Here is a 20627-nt window from a genome sequence, read left to right as displayed (position 1 = left end):
GGTAAAAAGTTGTGTTTAAGATATACTATTATTAAAAATATACTTACAAATCCTGCACAGTGCTCGCAGAAAGTTGGTTTAAGATAGGTCATCTCTTGAAAGTTATGAATAAACCCTGGTCCCATTTTACACTGGAACTGTGATTTAGCTCTCAGAAAGTAAGCCATCATTTCTTCTTTGCTTATAAGCCCGTCTCTGTTAGGGGAAAGAAAAGCAGAGTAGAACTGTCACTGCTCATGGCACTGAACAATTCAGATTTTCTCATTGCATAAAGCATGCAGCACACAAAGCACATTCTTTGCAAGAGCTGCAACAGTACTGTCAGTAAAAAGTAAGCTTTCACTTAGAGCCTTTGTGGTTCTTATCCTTTGTTAAACAGCAAACGCTGAACTTATAGCATGGACCTTGGTTTCTCACCTGTTCGTTGTATCAGAGCACAGACCAGGCCATTATGTGAAGGACCTTGACTTAACGCTCACACAGACCAAGCAGTTACGCCCCTGGCTGACCACCAGCCTTGACAGCCAAAGAGATTCTGGACAACAAGAATTATGAAGCCCAGCTGGCTAGGAAATATATATTATACAGAATATTTTTTACCCTGTGTCTGCTACACACACTAATTTCACTTGTCCCGTACACAACTTCTTTGTTTCATCAGTTTGATGCCTGGTCTGGATACAGCATCTCCATTGTAATTTGATGGTACTCTAGGGGTTTTGACTCAGCCCCAGTATGAATTCCTCATTAAGCTATCACATAAATGATTTTTAAAGTGCCAGGTAAAGCAGGACTCCAACCTAGGTGGTCTTATAGAACTGCCTACAGCAGAAGAAGTTAAATGAGAACAGAAATCAGCCTTCAGTGATCTTCAGTTCCTTAAGTGAGATGTTGGACACAAGAAGCTTGGGAGACATTGTTTCTTCAATATTTGTTTTTGGTGAGTTTTTAAATTGAGGAAAAGGAAAAAAAAAACACAAAGAAACCTCCAAACTCACTGGTCTTTGTCCAGCACACAGAAAGAGTCCAAAAAAGGGAAGTTGGCAGCTATACTTTCGAAGTCTTCCTGAGAAATATAGCCATCGTGGTCATGATCGTAGTTCCTAAAGACAGACTGGGAAGAAAAAAGAAAATTATTGTCCTAATAGCCAGCCTATCCTGAATTTATACCAACTCTTGAACCCTGTAATTACACGCAAATTAATCTTCAGCTTTACTAATCAGATGCTCTGCTGTCTTGTTTTATGCCTATTATTCCTACTTGGTACTTCAATATCCATATTTGTTGACTGTAGGGGGAAAAATGGCTAATTTTTAAGGAAAATTTGACCTCAGTATTTATCTAGGGATCGTCCTCCACACCTTTCCAGACTTAATAATTCTTGCTTTATTTTTTTTCTTTATTGGAAATGTCACTTCAGTTCTGCCCCATGTGACATATTCCCTTTGCTTCATTAAGTATGCTTTATAATCACACAAAAAAGAAATAAACTAAAACCAACCAAACAGCAGCTTTCCCCTGAGTATTTCAGATGTTTTTGGCTTCACTTCTCTTTTAGCTGATCACCTCTGCTCTGGTACAGTACTGTTTCCATCTGATTTGTTCACTAATACTTTGACATCCAGACCACGAGCACTTTGCATCTAACAACAACTCCCTCCCATCAACCTACCCCAGCTCACCAGTAAGTAAAAAAAGACATGGGATCAATTTTAAAAGGTTGCATAAAGTGATGGAAACCCTCCTTAGCTGCTAAGGAATTATTATATTCTGTCTTACTGATTGCAGAGATGTGCAAGGGGCATTAAAGCTACATGTGACACTGATGTAAAAAATGTGTGTCAAAGTCAACATGACTATCTGAAAGACACATATCAAAGCAAAAACTGTCTCATTCAATTAAGATTTGGTTGACAAAGACAAGAATTGAATATACTGAGACCTCTGAAAGGTGTTTGCATTGTCCTTATTTTAACAAGAAAGTGATAAAGCCAATTCCTAAGAATCCATCAAATGACCTGTACCTGATGACTGGCAGATCTCAAAAATACATTATCAAGAAGGAATCAATTTGCAAACCCAAGCAGTATTCAACACTTCTAGTAACAAAAAAACCAATGCATTAAAGCACAACTTGAAGCAGCTATCATGCTGACAAATATTGGTAAAACAAAGACAGTTATACAGAGTGGTGTGAGACTCTTGGTAAGCTGCATCCATAACAGCCCCAAACCATGGTTTAATCCTGTCAAACTCAAGATCATCAGTCCTGAACCAGGCCAAAATTGTGGAATGGGGGACTGTATCTCCCCCACCCACAAGAAAAACCCTCCCTTCCCCAGCACATTCTGGAAAGATAAAGGAGTTGTGACAGACTTCTTATTTAAAGAAGCTATCAAACAGAGTTTTGAATGTGGAGTGATTTTTATCAACACATATGGCACTGACAAAAGCAATACAGGAATAGCATGTGCAGTTCTGGCATCCCACATTAAGAGAAAAATGAAACTTTCATTAAAAAAATCATACAAAAAGTAAACCACAAGATACATTTGAAGTCTGAGTGAGACAACTGAATACTTTGTTTAGGTTATTTTAACAACATAATCCCAATTAATGACCTGTAACACTGACAAGGTCAGAATTTAATAGCTCCTCCCAGACTTAGCTATTAATTTGTAAAAAACAGAAGGAAATCTTGCTTTGTTATCTACAACACATTCCTGGTTCCTCTGCATGCGGCTCACATCATGGAAAGTTCCTTACACACCAACACAATAGGGCTCAGTCTCTCCAAAGGAACATGGTAGTGTTTGGGTTTGTTTGCACTACCTCACATGTCACCTTCCAAACTGGAGCTGGAAGATCCCAGCTACAATTCTTCATGACCTCATGCCCATGTTTTTAAAGTGATACCAAGACAGTGCTACCTTTACCATATGTAATATGCTTTGGACAGTCAAATGACACCAAGTTGAAAACCAGAAACAGGGTTTCCGGAAACCCTCTCTGGACCTAGTAACGCGTGAGTCCTTGTTTCTGAGTATTTTTGTTTCTGGACATAAGCTAGGCGGCTAAAGCTGCAAAAACTCAACTTTGCCTTTTCAATTTATATTTGCTCATCAAACCTATTCAACAGTAGTCAGGCTTTGGATGCTCCTGAAAGTTTGCTCCTTGGCATCCAGAAACCTGCTTACTAATCCCATTGCTGACTGCAGGAATAAAATAAATATTTCTGAAAGTATCAGTGAAAGCTCGAATTCGTTGTCGTCAGATATCTGAAATTCATCCCAACCATAAAAATCAGTTGAAAAGCTTGAAATTAATTATAGTGATGACAATGTCAAAGCTATTGTTCTCTTCAGCCAATATATTAATCAAAATACTTACGTCCACCAGCTTTCGTATGTGCTTGTTAATGACTGTAGGGTCGGGTTTTGGTACCACTCCAGATGCCCACTCCAGTGGCACTACTGGCTTGTTCGGGGTTGTTGGGGAGGTAGGCTGCTGAGAGATGGATCAGAAAACAAAGATTTTCAACTCTGAATTATGAAGTTGAATTTCACATTAAAAGCATCTCTATACATCAGAGCTACAACCACAAACTACTGGAGTCCCTGCGCTCTAAAAATGTGCTTAGCACAACATCAGGCAAGATATTACATTGAGACTCAGAGGAAGGGGGAAGGAAGGAGAGTCTCTGGACAGAGTGGGCATCACAAATAGGTAAATCCAAAACCCTGCTTTTCTCTTTCCTGATACAGCCCTCGAGGAACTCGCCACCATGATGCAGCCTGGCCCCATCTCCCTGCTGGAGGGACCGTCCCCAGGAGCCACATGTGGGGCTCCCATGGCCCAAGTAAGTTAACACTCCTGCTCTGTGCAGCACCAAGAAGCGAGCATGATGCAGAAGTGGGGGCAGAATTGGGCAGAATTGTGCTCAGCAATCCCACAGGTTTCTAGTCGAGACATGCCAGTATGCGCAGCTTAATTCATCTAGGCAGCCTGAGCAGAAGGGCTAACCTTTGACTTGCTCTGCAGATAACACCAGCCAGACTATTTTATTTTGCAAACAGCTTGGTCTTGACAAAACAGTAGCTGACAGCTCCCTTGATGCCCAGAGCATGCATCTTGATTCCCTCCATGCCACTATGGTGCTTTGGGAGAAGCTCTGACACACAGCTCAGCTTGTTCAAGTAGAAAATACAGGACAAACTTGAACACAGTTTCAGGTAAGGCTTCAAAAATCACCAGTTAGCATAAAAAATCCTGCAAAGTGTACTAGCCTTCTCCTGCATCTGCCACTGCTCATCTAGCAGGTGAAGTAGTGATAAGTAGAAAAAATTGAGCAAGGTCTAGTTCAGAAGTGAGATGGCCCACAGCCTCAGAAGATCCCTGTATTAGCTGACTAGCAAGAAATGGGTGTCTCATCTGTCTCCCTTTAAATTGGTGTGAGTTGAGAGGGAGATAATTAAGCCATGTAGAAATGCTACAGTTATTATTGTGTATAACAAAGGTATTGTAGACTTTGATATTGAGATGAAAAATGGTCACAAGGTCATACTCTACTGTTTGGCCGGAAAAAAAATGAAGGATGTGTTAGTGGGTTGCTTTATTAATTAGGTAATTCAATTGTCAGAAGAGCTTTTATCAGTTCCTCAATGGCTCTTGACTCAACACACAAATCTGCACAAGTAAGTTTAGGAAGAAAAAAATCCCTATATCCACAGAATTCAGTATCAACAATAATACAGTGAACGTAGACATCCAGCTCTATGTGCCAAAAGCACTTACAGAAGGTTTTAATACTAAAATTAATGTCACCACACAGTGATGGACCAACATACTGGCAAGTGCTTTTATTCTAAAAATATGCAGAAATGTAGAAATCTTTTAAAGCTGATGTTGCATGATACCATGTAACATGCTAGTATTGTGATATTCTTACAGATATGGTCAGAGGAGAAATCTGAAATGTGCCTTCTCTTAAAAAAATCTTAGACTAAAGGGATTCAAAACATCAAAGTGTCAGAGTGGTGCTAGACCACCAAATCCTCACAAACAGCTTTTAACTCCTGCTGGTCCGAGTGCACGATGGCAGAAACAGACTTAATTCACTGGAGCATTCCTCTTTCTTCTGGGCTATTTCATCTGAAGCCCCATTCAGTGTACAGGGAAATGTCGGTTCCTCCTATTGCACTCATAGAGTCGTACAAAAAGCCATAATTTTATTTATGTATTTGAAATGCATGCTATGAGGATAGGTACTAACCAGCGTCCAGAAACTAACTAGCTGAATTTACTGAACGTTCAGAAATACTGTATCTGGTCATGCTCTTTGTGATTCAGCTTGTGTCTCCTGTCATTTCACCAGCACAGACATAATGGTATCATAGTTTTAAAAGCATTTTCAGATGGATGCAAACATCTATGTATTTTGGCATTGAAATAAATTCTACTCAAAAGCAAAAAAACTATCTATCTCAGCATGTCTCCAGTGGCATAACTGTACCAGGCAGAGTTGTATTCTAGCCAATAGCATTACTAGTAAAACACTGCAACAGGAGGACAACGAACTCGCAGGGAAAAGCAGGACAGTGTGACAGGGAGATGCTATACTACGGCTGGTGGTCAGTCTTCAGTATTGATTTAGGCTGCTACACTGACTGAAGAATGTCCTTGCAGTTCCAGTTCCAGAAAGTCTTGCTGAAGTCCCCGTTGACAGCAGGCTCGTATGCTAATGGATCAGCTCCACTTTTGCCTCGAAAATGACTGCAGCAGCCTGAGGCACCTCCTCTGCAGTGCACCTGCATGGGAGTTGTACTTGTACAACAATAGATCAAAGAGTAGTCGGCATGATATAACTATGCTGTCCCGTTGCCTTTGACAAATTTTTCCACATACAGATTCTTTCCCCCCTAAAATATCTTGTGTGCTTTGGCACCCCATCAAAGAGAAGTATGCTTCAAATAGTCCGGCTTCTGTCGATTCAGCTGTAGCTTTCTACCCTTCAGGGTGCTGCAACAGCTCAATGTCGCTGGTTATCCATTGATCACCATGCAGAAGTCTCCCACAATTGCTGGGTACTGTTAAAGTTCACAGCACTGTTTATATTGCTTTTGTCCTTCTTAAAGCTCAGGCTGGAGATCAAAGTAGCAATGTGATAATTTTCTTCGTTTACAACAGCAGTCCTTTCACAACATAGAGCTGTAACAATTCAACTTTGCCAACAATAATGGGAGCAAGAGGGAGCCAGAACGACTGCAATAAATGGGAACTGTTGTGGTCAAATCATATCAAACAAGGACTAGAGACTCAGTAATGAAATTCCAGGTATTCAGACTGAGTCAGTGTTGATGATGGAAATATCCATTAGCTTCCTGACTGTTGCATATCATCCACCATTGAAAGCACCGGCACATATTCCTCAAACTGGTCTCCATGAGCAATAAGCTATCTTGAAACCCAGAGAAGCCCTATACTTGGAAATTTAGGGGTTCTGCTTCTTTGCTTGCTTTTGAGAATACTTCAGAAACGTAAAAAGCATTGCAATGAATCACCTCAGACTGCTGGACTCTGCTCTCACACCCTGCTAAGCAGTCCAGCCACCCTTAGTTTCTCCTGGTGTCAGACTTGAGAGGGCTCAGCCTGAAAGAATTGCATGCTGGATATGACAGGTAATAAGGCTGTTAATGCACTGATGAAGTGCTCGGAGGGAAGAGGAGTCCCCAGACTTTGGCAACAGAAGAGAGAGCAATGCTTTAAATGAAATTCAACCATTAATTAGGAGATTTATCTGTAGCCTCATGTTTAAACACTGCTTGAGAGCCCAAGATACAGCCAATTCTATATAAGCAAACAGTTTTAAAAACACTACAGCTAATGCTGTGGCTTGCCTAACCCAAATCTTTGGACTTAGTGTTGTTTTACACAAGTGCATCAGCATCCAGAAGATGAAGTAATGGTCACACAATAAATAATAGATGTAAACTTAGAAAGGGTATCTTCACATAAAGCAGAACTATATTTTCCATGACTTGCAGAGGTTTTGTTGAAAAGGAATTAATAGTGAAGTCTGGCATGTTTCACTATTTACTTCTCCCACTATGCACTAAAACCTATAAATGGTGACTGTTTATTATACAAGCATACACACTAAAAATCTTTATGTGAATGTGAATAAGGAAACATGTTAACTGTCATTTAAAAATTTAATCAATTGCATGCAGACAAAACGAGCAATATGTCAAAATGCAGTAAAAGATGACCTACAGATTTGGAGTTTCTTGGTTCCAGCACCAGCGAGAGCTTGTAGATATCATCCTCGGTGTGATAGAGATCCAGGGACAGCTATGTGTAAGAATGAGAGAAAATCAGTAATTTTTATTAGACTGGGTTGGTTATGACAGGCTTGTTAGTAGAGATAGACCTCCCACTGAAACTCAACAAAAAATTTTGCTGCTCAGAGCTCAGGATACACTCCAACACTGCTTGCTGCTTTTCACAGAGCTAACATTACCCACGCGGGTGAGCCCACATTGCTGTTCACACCTGTACTGTTCTGAGCAGGCGCTGTACTCCAGGGCTGTCACAACCTGCATCCCAACATGTCGAGTGAGAGTGGCTGTGTGCTGACCTTCTCCAGAGAGGGACACTGGCACCAAAGTCCACCCTTGCAAAAAAATTTCTTCTAGCAGTTCAATGTCATGACAGGTCTCAGAGAAATAACCTGGTAAACACAAAAACTGCAGGAAAGAGTTTGCAAAGGGGCTAGGCTACAAGTACTTCAGATTTTGTTCTGGTCTAATCTTGATCCTGAAGAAGGGTCAGAGTACTGCAGCTCTTCTATACAGATCAGCCCATGCAGCGAAAGCCTCTCTGGAAAGCCCTGGGCAGTAGCTGAGCACTGACACAGGCCCAGGAGAGGCAGGCCAGGTTTGGCACTGCTATTGATGCAGCAGGTGCTCCATGAAGAGCAATCCCCATTGCTTTAGCCCAGCTTGGCCTGTTCCCAATCCCCTTTCAGCAAATAAGGCAAATTCCCTTTCAGCTTCTTTTTTTAGATAAATGAAATATTTTTCTTCCGTGTACTCATTCTTTTCCCTAGATGATTTATTGAGAGAAAAGGAGGGGCATAAATACACTTAAAGTAAGATGAATCTGTTTGGTTTTACTTTGGCAGATGTGGTGTCGTGCCGATGCAGATCTGCAGTAAATTTCTCCTGACTTGGAGTGATGAGGGAGAGAAGTAATCAGCACGGTGGCTCATGCTTTGCAATGAGAGGAAATGACCGTTGACTGTTTCCTGTGATCATGCCTCTGCATTAGCTGGCTTTGGAGTAATTGACATGATTTGAAGTTATCATCTACCTTGCAAATCCCCAGTTAAGCTAAGATTGAGTTAAAAGGATGTTTCCCAGCAGGCAGATAAAATTACTACTGACTAAATGACTGTGACAGGTTATTTTTAGAGACCCTGAAGTGCTGGATTAGTAACAAGCAGGACCAGCGACACGGTACCGCAGACCCACCTCTGGGAACTACCTTCTCTTAGGCAGAATTTTGTGCAACAATTAAGACAGGAGTCGTGCTCTTTCGCAAGATAGGTACAGATCCCAGAGCAAACACATGGCTTTAGAGACGTCTGGATTTTGCATTATTCGTTTTGTTCAGCTGTAACACTACGCTGATTTTTGTGCTTCAAAACTTGGTGATGGACACCAGTGAGCCTGAGCATCCTGCAGGTTCCTCACCCACCTGCTGCTACAGGGGAATGTAAGGACCTGCCCTAAAGATAACATAGATTCAATAGCATTATTCAGTGACTGTATTGTTAGGTTCCTTGGTGGTACAAAACCAGCAGAACTCAGCTGGAACACATGATATTATCAGGTCAGGCTGCGACTGACAGCAGAGCTGCTGGTTCAAAAGACCTTGCCCTGTTCCTACTAAAGAGCACAGTTGTCTCAGCAGGCCAGATGAGCAGGGTGTGGATTTGGGGATGGAAATGCATTAGTACATACTGAGCAAGTTTGTATCTCCCCCTCCCTGAATTATCTACCTTATCATAAGGAGCAGTTACAACTTCACTAGTCACAATGTGTAAACACACAGTGGACAAGGTATTGCCTAGTACAGAAGTTTCAAATACTAGCAAAGAAATTACAAGCGTGATGACTATGTAGTTATATCGGCTTTCAGTTTATATTTTATTTACAGTTTTGCTCTGACAGATCAAGTGTAATCAAAGTGTACTTAGAACAACCTTTACAGCAGGTGGCGATTTCCTTTCTGATTTGACTTTCATTGCTGTCCTGTTTTTCCAAGCAATTTTGGGAGGGATTGATGAGGGTGGAGGAGGGATCAGAAAGGCTTTTTTTTTTTTTAAGTGGAACTTAGTGAACACAAGTTAGGGAGGGTGACTTTCAATTTGATTGCTTAGATATTTCTCATTCTCTTCACCAGACTGTACAAATGACTGGGACTTTCCAGGCATTTGCATATAGTCTCAGAACAGGTTAGATAAATAGCTGTTGAGACGTAAAAATAGTGAGGGAAAAATGGTGGCACCAAATAAGTTGTAACACAGTTAATACAAATGCACTGTAGGCTGAGAGACTGAGATCCTCTTCCAATGCACAGAAAGTGATGAAACATCTACCCACAGGCTTTTATTCATGTTGTGAAACAAAAACAATGTGGAAATCCTGCACAGCAGGTAGGGAAATCTCTTAAGCATCCTTACCAAATGTTAAGCTTCCTAATGGTGAAAATGTCATTGGAGCTATTATTCCTCTCTGGTGCACTGCTAAGCTCGTGCTTAGGTCCTGTTTTACTACTTCCGCTTCTTAGCTTCAGGTTTCATATGCCAGGGACTGGTACAAGACTGGGTACAGAGTCAGTGGAGATGGAGCGAGTGTGGCCAGTAAAGCAGGAAAGGAGGAAGAACCATACAGACTAAGAGCAAGCATGCACTATGGTGTGAGTCCATCTTTGTGCAACACACTCTGGCTCGCCGGCAGGCGAGTCGTGGCGCATTTACTTCTCTTGCCCTTAAAACTCAGATTCATTTACAAACAACCAAGTGAGGACTCGAATCACTAAAGACCCCCATCAGCTTTTGCAGACTTGTGTGCCAGTAAGCCTGGCATTTGTCTCACTGCCCTCCACACAACAAACCTTTGCCTTATTTGTGGCATTTTAACTTCCATGCAAAGTATTGGTTTCTTTCAGCTACTTCTTCAAAGCTAAAATTCTGTGAGCTATGAGCTGAGTTTTCATGCTGACAATAAGATGTGGGGGGGAAGCAGAGTTCTAAGTTTGTTTGCAGACATTTAAACCAAGAGATATCCCCAACTTTCCAAAATGCTGCTCACTCAGCAGCTACCACTGAAACCACAGAGATCCGAGTTCTCTTGCCCCCATTCACCCTTCAGGTCTATACACACAATAGTATCTGAAAAATGCCATAAGACCCTTGACAAGGTGGCCTAAAGTTTACTACCAAGCTCTTGCCCCAGCTTTTAAGCCAAACTCTCACTTCATAGCTCTCAACCCAGTCTCCCCAAACATCACCATTTCCAAACCACTTGAAAGGTATCAGCTTCCCCAGAGCAGAGAGGGCTCCACCACTGAGGAAAAGAAAGACCAGGGTAAATTCCCACATGCCCATGAAATACCCATTTTATCTTTTTGTGTAAGCTGTTTGACTAGCAAACTAGCACCCCATGATTTACTTGTCAAGCAAGCACAGGCCAGGCTGTTAGCACTTGCTAAGTGTGGTGCAAAAGGCAACACTGCAAGGGATGGAGGCCAGGCAAGAGATTTACACATTGCTTATCAGGACAAAACACCTACTAAAAGCCTGCCTGGATAGAAGCAGCTTAATGGGAAAACAGCAGAAGTGAACAAATAGTTGGGTCAGCTGATTCACACATAAATGAAAAGCACTCCACACTTAGGCACATTTGCTAGTTTTGAAAGGGAGTTTCTCTAAGTAAGCAAAAGATGAGAAAAATTTTTACAGTTTCCATTTGAGAGGGAAGAACTAGCAATAAATAGAATAGTTATTTCTTCAGGTGCTGAAAACTGAGGATGACTTTAGCAGCAAGGGAGACTAAATCTGCTAAAAGACCATTTGCACGTAGCAAGGTCAACTATTTTTAGTCAGTTCTTGTCAGCTTTGGGCTTTCTTCTCCTCTTTCTCTGAGCACAGCCTACAATTTTAAACTTTCTTATTAACAAAAAGATTGAAAAAAACATTTCACCTACTATATAAGTTCATCATTACTGTTGAAGAGACTGCTCTACAAAAAGGTACTGTGATGTATTCATATGTAGAAATGCGGAGAAAAACCATATACTGGAAGAAAAGTGAGAATATTCTTAATATTATGAGATGTACCAAAATTCAGGTCCAAGAACCTTTTGTAGAAATTTGTTTTTATCCTGTCCAGGAGTCATCCTCTTAAATCAAAACTCCCACACTATCAAACCTACTTGACTCACAACTACCATGAAGACAGAATTACCCTTGAAAGGTTTTAGGATACCTACAACTGTCTACCTAGAACACCTATGGCTGTCTCCATCATTACTGAAAGGTACCACCATGGAATAATGTGAACAGGTAAAAAGCAACGATCAGGTTTGGAATCAACAGTGCAGCATGCAGCTTCATTTATTTACAACCAGATTGGCTCAACTGTAACCAAAATCAACCCAGTTATGTTAGGAATTAATACATCAGAGCATAGTAAGTGAAACAGTACTTGTCACGTACTCAATTACTACTCCTGGTAAATGAAATATACTGAATGAAATATTGTGCAGATATCAATAAAATCCATATAATTTTGCTAAAAACACACAACGAAAATATTTAAAAAAATTGAAAAATGGGTAAAATACATAAATTCTGGTTGATACAATGGTGGGGAAGAACCTGCAAGGTCTTACAAAAATGCGAAGGTTTCTGCTCCTTTTGAAAAGCAGGCTGTCACCCGAAAGAGAGAAGAACAGCTAATGAAAATGTCAGCAGTGGTTCAGCTTCCATGTCTCACTTCATATTGCCTAATTTCTGCTCTTTTTGGGCTCAGTTTCTTATTACTCAGTTCTCTAAAACCTGAGGTTCCACTTCCCCCTACTCACAGCCAAGCTTGTAAGATACTATGAACTTTCAGAAACAAGCAGGGAGGGAAAGAGCGGCACAAGATAAGAAAGCGACTCTTGATCCCTACTAAAACAAAACAACATAATACATATCTGCCTTTGTACTCTAATATTTTACCAAATGGGTGTTGCAGTGGGCAATACATGGTCCCTTCTCCTCCCTGTCCCACTAACTGTCATTAGGACTTGTTCCCAGATTGCTCCATACAAAGTGCAACAGGAGAAGTTTTTCCTATTCCCCCAAACTTTCCCATTCCTCATTACCATGAAGCCACAAGTATATCCACACCATCTTGGTTGCTTCAAACTCAGGCTCATATGTGTCAGCCTCCGTAGTGTAAACCTCTGTACCTGATCAGTCCCAGCATGAATCCACCACAGACTACACCCTCTGCTTAGTTTCTAGATGTGTACATTTTTGAGCATTTTAAAGTAAAGCACAAAAGGAAAAAATCCAAAGTTCCTGCCCAATAGCCCTCCAGTTAAGGCATTTACCTAGAATGAGCTAGGTAATGAGAGTCACATCAAGTCTGTGACCTGACTGAGGAAAAGCTGGAATTTGGTCCCCACCTTCTCAGGGAGTAAATTCTAAGAAGTTCATACTATCCAACAAAACAAATACTGGAAAAATTCTGAAATCTGCCCTAGTTACACACAAGCCTTGCTTACTTCTAAGTTTATTTTTCAAAGAATTCTACTGATTTAAGGAGAGCAAAGAGATTCTCTTTCAGTTTGGATTAGAGATGTGAAACACAATGTTAAATAACAGGAACAGAAAAAGCATTAAATTATTACGTATTAAGAGAGTCCTTTACCGAATGTGACATATTTCAGACTACTTTCAGATGAGTAAGTGGCTTTTATTTGCTTGCAAGGTCAACTGGTTTACAATAAACAACTTTTATAACAAAATGAACTTTTTTTTTCAAATTTGACAGGTTTTACCTTTAATTCTAAGACACTGGAATTGCCTGTGACCTGAACAGACTGTGGTGCTGGGTCAAACATTGCTGCAGTTAAGATCAGTGCTAAAATGACTAAACTTAAGTAGAAACAGGATTTGGGCTGATGATTCAGGCTCTACGCTTCACTATATTTTGAAATAAAGTGCAGTATTTATTAAAATGAGTATTTATTAAAATTACATATCAAAAATGGGACTGAAAATGAGTTCCCTTTAGCATTTTCAGTTGCAGCTTTTTTTTAAAACAAAGTTTTATTCAGTCTTTTTGAAATCTCACTTTCTTTTGGTTTGAAATGGGGCATTGAAGTCTTCATCTGTAATTAGTGTGTTCAAGTTTCAATCCTCCCCAAAAGTAGCCACTGCCAAGGGGGAAGGGGAGGGGAAGGAGCAAGGGCTGCAGGGGCTTTTTAATGCCATTCAAGAGCACTTTTATTTACTGGACAGGAAGAGTCACACACAAAGCACAAGGGAGCAAGAACAGAGTGACATCCAAGTTGGAATTTCACTTGTGTGTCCATCTCAACATATCACCTGATCTTTGCACAGGAGACTTAAGTGTCAATTCTAGTAGTCAGAACTTAGTTTTTACTTCTCCTAACTCAAATACAGCCTTCTTTCTGCCATCCTTAAAATAATTAATTGATAGCAATCCTGTTTCTGCTTCCAGCCATCACATACTACTGTAATGAAAATCTCTTTGACTTTATTCACACCTCATGTGAACTTGTTTCTGTTTTGTATTCTCTCCCTTTTCTTTTACAAAACTGGGATATCAATGCGCAGTTATCTCTGTAGATATTCCTACTGACATTCAACATCTGAATAACAGAAGTGAATAGAAACTTGCTCAATACTTACAGTTAGCAGGTTAATTAAATCCATATTAGGCTCTAAATGATGAGAGGCAGTTTGCAGGGAAACTAGTTCGCTCAAGGTGATGGAAAGTTGCTGCATTTTCACTATGTTTACTTTGTTCTCATCTATCCAGTCAGGAAAAATTACATGGACAGCAATCAAGTCTTTCAAATGAACTCCCAAAATAGGAATTTTGAAGCCAACACAGTCAGCAAAAGCCTTGCGGTAGTTGCAGTAGTTTCCATTGGAAGAGACCAGCTCTGTCATTTCGTTCCAGTCCTACAAATAGCCACAGAAGCAACTCTCTGAGAAAGCATTCATAGCATTTCCTTAATCTGTTTTAAATGAGCACATCTCATGTCAGGGTGTCGACAGCGTTAATTTCATCTCTGGCACAGGCAATCAAGCAGCGGATCTCCGTGAGCTGATCCTACCCCACCAAAAGGAATGCAGCCAAAGTGCCTCTTAGAATGCCCTGCTACGATCCAAGTATTGTGCTGGTGAGACACCTGCACTGCAAAACCCATCAGACCTCAAAGAGGTGATGTTCTGCTCAATATGTCTATATTCTGGAGTCCACCATACCTTTGTGACTTCGGAAGACAGATGAGAATGAGTCTCTTTCAGGCGAGAAATAGAGCTGTGGCTTAGACCTCCCACAACTGCCATCAATGTGTTGAAGTTCTGGAGGTGAAGGAGCTTCTGCAGGAGTGATTGATCATGCATAATTAAAAATCAAGGAAAGACATGTGACAAGTGAAAGGAGACAACCTATCATTGCTGAAGTAGGGAGAACTAAACCAGGGGACATAACAGAATGGTTCAGCATTTCTTTCTTCAATTAGCTTAGTTCCACAAGAAACACACAATAGTGACAGTTGTCAACCAGAATACAACAAAGAAAATTTATTTTATAGTTAAGTCTGCTAGTTAAAAAAATGCAGACATACCATACCTGAACAAATAACCCGCAGTGACACCGAACAGGCTATTCACTGAGGAAACAGCACAAAGAGCATCCAGTTCATTTGTTTACAGCGATCTCTATTTGTATTATTGCTTTATACTGGAGGAAGAAGGCTCATATGCAAGACTTACCTGTGCAACATTGATAAACTTTGTAATGACTTCTGCCCTTTGCTGGGGTGTTGGTTTGCTGAGAACCATGAGTTGGACCCATTTGGAGATACCATTAAATAAAGCAATAGATCTCTCCAGTGTAGGATTGTTCTCCAAGCAGCCATGAATCACATAGCTTTGGTAGTCTGTGAACTAAAGGAGGAAAGGCATTTTCAGTAAAATGATGGACAACATAAGAATCAAATTGAAGCTTTGATAGTTTTTTCCTTTTAAAGCTCCCCTTGTTAAGAAAGTGACCAAGACTCAGGGTCAGCAGACTGTGCTGCACATCAGTTCTTTCTTAAAATTTTGTTGTTCTTGTTCTTGTTATTAATTACTTAAATGTCAACTTAAAACTTTAGTGTTTGTGTGTCAGGTAATACAGGAGCATGCGTGATGAGCATGATTACTACTTCCGTGGAATCATCTTTCCCATAATTTACTCAACACTTTTTATTCTGTGTAGTTTTACTTGACATCCTTGTGGCACGATACTCTATAGGGATTATCTAGTGCTACAAGCAAGAAGCATAAAATAAGATCTTTCATCCCACTCCAATATCCTGACCAACTCCATTGTTGATGTAACGAGGGAAATCTTAGCCCCACTGAAATAAGTAGGAGCTCTGTCACTCTTCACAGGAGCTTGAACTGCATCCTAAGAAGCCAGCTATACACCCATTTTCTTCCTCCTATTTAAAAATAATTCTGTAGCACAAGGAGCTACTTCTGCTAAATCTTGCTTCTTTTGATGTTGTTGTTCAGTTCCCGTATGTTTATGGACATAGTTCTACATGGGAGAGCTACTGCTCCCAAGAATTAGATTTCCCTAAATGTTTGGAAAATATTTTTCAGCTGTGCCTTTAAGGTGGATTTTCAGAAGCTTATGACATAACTTTAACTTGTGCAGGAGTTTCTAGCAATGCCAGCCAACACGGGTTTCTTGGTCCTAGCTGATCAAAAAGTGCCTGCTAGAAGACCATAGAGATGGCATATGCTCTTCCACAGCAGATGCTCGCCTCTGAGCTGCAGATAAACAGTATCTCAGTGTTCAGATACTTTAAAATGTTTTCTGTTGTAGTTAACATTGCCTTTCCTTCTCCAGCACATTTTTTAAAACAGGTAAAACCAAAGACGGGACTCACCCTAAGCATCTTCTGCAACTACATAGCTTTGAGATAACACTTCCAGCTACCTATCAAAAATAAGTAGCACTGCTATCTCTGACCATTTTACAGCAAATCACTTCGTCTCATTGACAGCTCCAAATAAACACTAGTTGTTTCTCTGTAGCAGTTCTCAATTCTTCTTTAAAGAAGATTAGCGATACTGGGCTCATTTTTCAATCTCTATGTTTTGAGGTGTGCCTGTCACTTTATTTCCTGGAAATATACCATTCTTACAACTTCTTGGTTACCAGTCTCATATCAACAAGCAACGCACCTTTCAAGCCTCTTAATTGCATTACAGGATAGTATAAGATTAATTAACTCTAATTGGCTGCAGAGAAACATCTGAGATAGCAAAACTCCAGCCAAAGAATTAACAAAACAAATTAAAAACAGCAAGGAAAACAGAAAATTCATTGCAAGTCTGAGTTTTCTTTCTGGAATTCCCAAAGGAATGAAAATGTATCTTAAGTCTAGTTAGAAATCCATCCCTTTTTTCTTGTCCCTCCCTCCTTCTTTGAGATTAGCATGCACAGATTGTGGTAGGTTGTTTTCCCATGATTTGAAGTCTAGAGTAATAAACCTTTGAATGTTATGAAAAGACTTCAAAAGCGATTCTATTTAGACTAGTCTTAACTCCTCATTGATCTCTTTTTCCTTCCTCTCCTGAAACAAACAAAAAAACTCATATATTTTTCTTAGTTTTGGAGTTTGATTGCTTTCATGTTCCTAAACACTTTACAAAAGTCTCATTTCTTTTTTGCTGAAGAGAACTTGTCATCTTGAGAACTTACTGCTTCCATTTGCCACCAGATACAGTGGCATCATGGGACCTTTTCACACGGATATTTGCCAGCAGAAATCAGCATTTCTTTTGGTATTTGGGTTACTAATTTGTTTTGGTTTAGCTTCTACTTTAATTTTTATCCATTTTTGCCTCTTGTTCATGTACAATCCTATGTGAAAAGAAGCAACTGTATCCGAGTTTTCCTCAGTGCCAATATGGGAGAAGGGAGAAGTTGTGCTGTCTCTGTTCTTGCAGGTTTTGAAGACCCAACTAGATAAGTTCCTAAGGAACATCATCTATCTCAAAGCTGACCATGCTTTGGGCAGGGGGTTGGCCTAGAGGCCTCCTGAGATCCATTCCAACCTGAATTATCTTCTAATCCTGAGTTGGCAAATGAAAGGACGGTTTCTGAAGAAGTGGTTGGGAGTGAATAGAGACTACAGAAGGACTCTATATATTTCAACCTCTTAACAAATCATTAATTGCAAAGACTCTGATGTTTCCTGAAAAGTAATTGCCTATTTTCCTCAGAGGAAAAAAAAAAACACTGAAGATTTTGAACAATAATATTAGTTTAATCAGTTGCTGAAATGCATGGCTGCAGTAGCTTTTAGCAGTAATTTTTGCGCAGAATTTCTCAACAAAATTAACTTCTATCACTAAAAGCATTGGTCACAAAAAAGATCAAGGAAGTGCTGGTGCAGCCATGGCTATGCAAATCATACGAAGGATTATAAAGATTTACTGCACTGAAATGTTGAGGGAAAAAAGTTGTAAATGTTAAACCATGTGAACGCTCTTTAAGGACAGGCTCCTAATTGGAAGTGACAAAGTTGTAGGCTTCTTACAGAAATTCTCCTAAAAGATTTATGCTCCAGAAAAGTGAGATGTTCAGCTAGCTCAATGGGCTCCAGATGGTCAAACAGCAGGCAGGCTTTCCCTTTCTTGGAAATCCTCTTCCTCTGTGTAACTCTTCTCATCCAGTCATAGGAAGGACTGCAACAGAAAGATAGGTACAATTCTTATTTCTATTTGGGTATATGTGAGTGTAGCCCACGGTTTGAACAAATAGTATAAAATTACCAAGAGACAGATCATGAGCTTTCTGATCTGTGACATACAGCACAGAACAAACACTTACAGTAAGATCTGTTCAGGTGCATAACAGAAGATAAGAGTTTCAGAAGTGCTACTGCAAATGATAAATCATAGCAGGTTTCTATCAGAACAAAAAGGACCATGTACTATTCTCTATGGCACAGAAGCCATAATTAAAAAATGCCTTGGAAATACAAGAAGAACAGGTCACACCAAATTCTGACACAGAATAAAAAAAGAGACTTGAATAACATCAAGGATTAATTTTTACTCTGTAAGACCACAGGTCCATGAAACAATGGAGCAGCAGAAACAGTCAAACAGCTAACAAAACAGTAAGAAGTAGGTGGACAAAAAGGCAAATCATTCGCTTGCAAGCAATGGAACAATTCCTACCTTTATACAATAAAAGCACTACAGAGAGCAGAAAGAGGCTGCTAACAATATTTTAAGATGGAGATTTAAGACACAATATTAATGTGATTTCACTGGTATTGTTCTTGCAGCAAGTCTTGCAACCTCCATTGAGATTCGTAGCACTGTCCTTCCAGGTTACTATGGCATTTTTTAAATAAGAAAGAATCACTATGCATATGCTGTCTTCTAAAAGAAAATCTGCAATATCAGGTGACATACCAGAGTCTCTCTGATGATGTTTAAAAGGTAACTTTCATTTCAGCATGTCAAGGAAATAGTAGTGTAATAATTTTCATGCATTAAAATTGCAAATGTGAATGCTAAAGATTATCCAGTTAAGTCACAGAAAAGAAGTACACAGAAAGCCATTAGAAAAAATTAACAGGTTACTGATGACAGAACAAAAAAGCTGCCCTGAGAAAATGCAAGATTTACACAACATGCCAATCACTGCATTGCTCGTCATTCTGTATAAAACATTACAGGAAAGAAGTGATATTAATCATTTAATTGGCACTAGCTTTGTCAGGAAAATTATTTCTTTACCATTTATATTAAAAATTTACACACAGATGAGAATCTTCTCTTTACTGTGACACTACAACTAGAATTTCAAATTTCTATTAACTTCCAATTTAGAAGACAATATGATCATTTTGTAACTGCTTTTTTGCTCTCTCAAGATCAAGATGGCCCATAATATTTTTATATTTTGCACAGAACTAGAATTCTGCTGTTACAGAGACAGAGAGAAAGATGTTGAAGCTCATAACATCCTTACATGCTGGAGATATCAATGAGATGGATGTGATCCTCATATCCGAGTTGGCTGGCTACTTCTCGAAACTCTTCAGTCAAACGAATTAGCCCAAGATCCAAGTTAAACTCCGCAGGAAATTCCAAAATCCAGTATCTGAAATCCACAGACAGAGGTGAAGAGAAGCCCAGGGATTCAGGTGTAACATTCAGTGGCTGCATATATGTACATACATTTTATTTAGTAGGACTTACAAGTATTTCAGACCCACTGGTCTTTGGGCAGAGAGCATGGACTTGTTGCTGCTGTGATTGTCCATGACTCTGAGGTGGCAAAAGCCACTTTATTGTATAATTTCCTCTGATTAACTCACCACAGCACAACACGGCAGCATTCTTTTGAAAAGTGAAATTAAAGTGATGCCTTGGGTGACACACACAAAAGGCACACACATGTCCTGACTCATGCTGCCAGGACACCCAAATGACACTTGCACTTATCCCTTGTCCAAGAGAGACGCTGTGTCTGCTCAGAAAAGATTTTTCAATTAAAATGGAAATGTGAATTTTAGTAGCAGTTCTACCATGATAACCATGAAAATGAGATGTCTCCCCTGCTATGTAAGGGGGTATGGAAAAGGCTTTATCAGTCCTGCTTTCAATAAACCCCCTCGCCTGTCTTCACAGTGATATAACGTGGTCCAGAGGAAGGAGGAAAAAACATTTGTTTGAGAGAAGCAGGTTATATCATGTTAACTTAAAAATTCATGCTTTTTCTTTTATGGAGAAATGTTCCTACATAAGCACAGCCTAATATGTGAGAGCCTTCCCACAGAAAAAAGGTCAGAAACAGTCAGTGCAAGGATCAGAACATACCCGACCTGTAATAGCTTTGGCATCACTAACACACTCCTGTTGTCATAAATTACGTAGGGATTGCATGAACTGAAGTCGACAGCCCAGACACAATCTTCCTCTACCACCCTAGATTACATCTTGAAGCAAAATGTGTCTCTCCTCCATGTGGCACTGAACTAGTCTCCCTCTAAGAGGTGTCATGCTCAAACACCACGGAAATCATAGCATAGGTATTCAATCAGCTTTTTAGCTCAATGCAGTTAAGTGTCTTAAAGACTGGATGGTTTAATTTAAACAATTGTTTTCAAAGCACAGAAATTTACTCCTCTCTATGCACTGGAGATCGTTAAAAAAAAAAGAAAAAGAAAATGAAAACCTTTCTATTTCCATGGTTTAGTTCTAATCTTTACAAAAAGAGATTACATTGATAGT

At 39.8% G+C, this 20627-nt stretch overlaps 1 protein-coding gene across 3 annotated transcripts in view; it reads right to left on the bottom strand.

Annotated features, from left to right (window-relative positions):
- Positions 1-20627, bottom strand: part of RASGRP3 (RAS guanyl releasing protein 3) — a 65237-nt gene that overhangs the window by 8333 nt on the left and 36277 nt on the right. For 2 of the 3 annotated variants that reach the window (XM_075412738.1, XM_075412737.1), the window contains exons 5-13: positions 19363-19494; positions 17915-18062; positions 15090-15263; positions 14577-14693; positions 13995-14270; positions 7274-7351; positions 3392-3508; positions 999-1114; positions 48-195 (exon numbers count right to left, since the gene is read on the bottom strand). In XM_075412738.1, the coding sequence (XP_075268853.1) occupies positions 48-195; positions 999-1114; positions 3392-3508; positions 7274-7351; positions 13995-14270; positions 14577-14693; positions 15090-15263; positions 17915-18062; positions 19363-19494 (1306 nt within the window). The remainder of the gene's footprint in view (positions 1-47; positions 196-998; positions 1115-3391; positions 3509-7273; positions 7352-13994; positions 14271-14576; positions 14694-15089; positions 15264-17914; positions 18063-19362; positions 19495-20627) is intronic. The other variant, XM_075412739.1, reaches the window with a different exon arrangement.

The sequence above is a fragment of the Opisthocomus hoazin genome, chromosome 2 (genome assembly GCF_030867145.1).
Source record: "Opisthocomus hoazin isolate bOpiHoa1 chromosome 2, bOpiHoa1.hap1, whole genome shotgun sequence".
In the NCBI taxonomy this organism is placed as follows: domain Eukaryota; kingdom Metazoa; phylum Chordata; class Aves; order Opisthocomiformes; family Opisthocomidae; genus Opisthocomus; species Opisthocomus hoazin.
The sequence above is the reverse complement of the archived record's forward strand: the minus strand, read 5'-3'. Positions and strand labels throughout refer to the sequence as shown.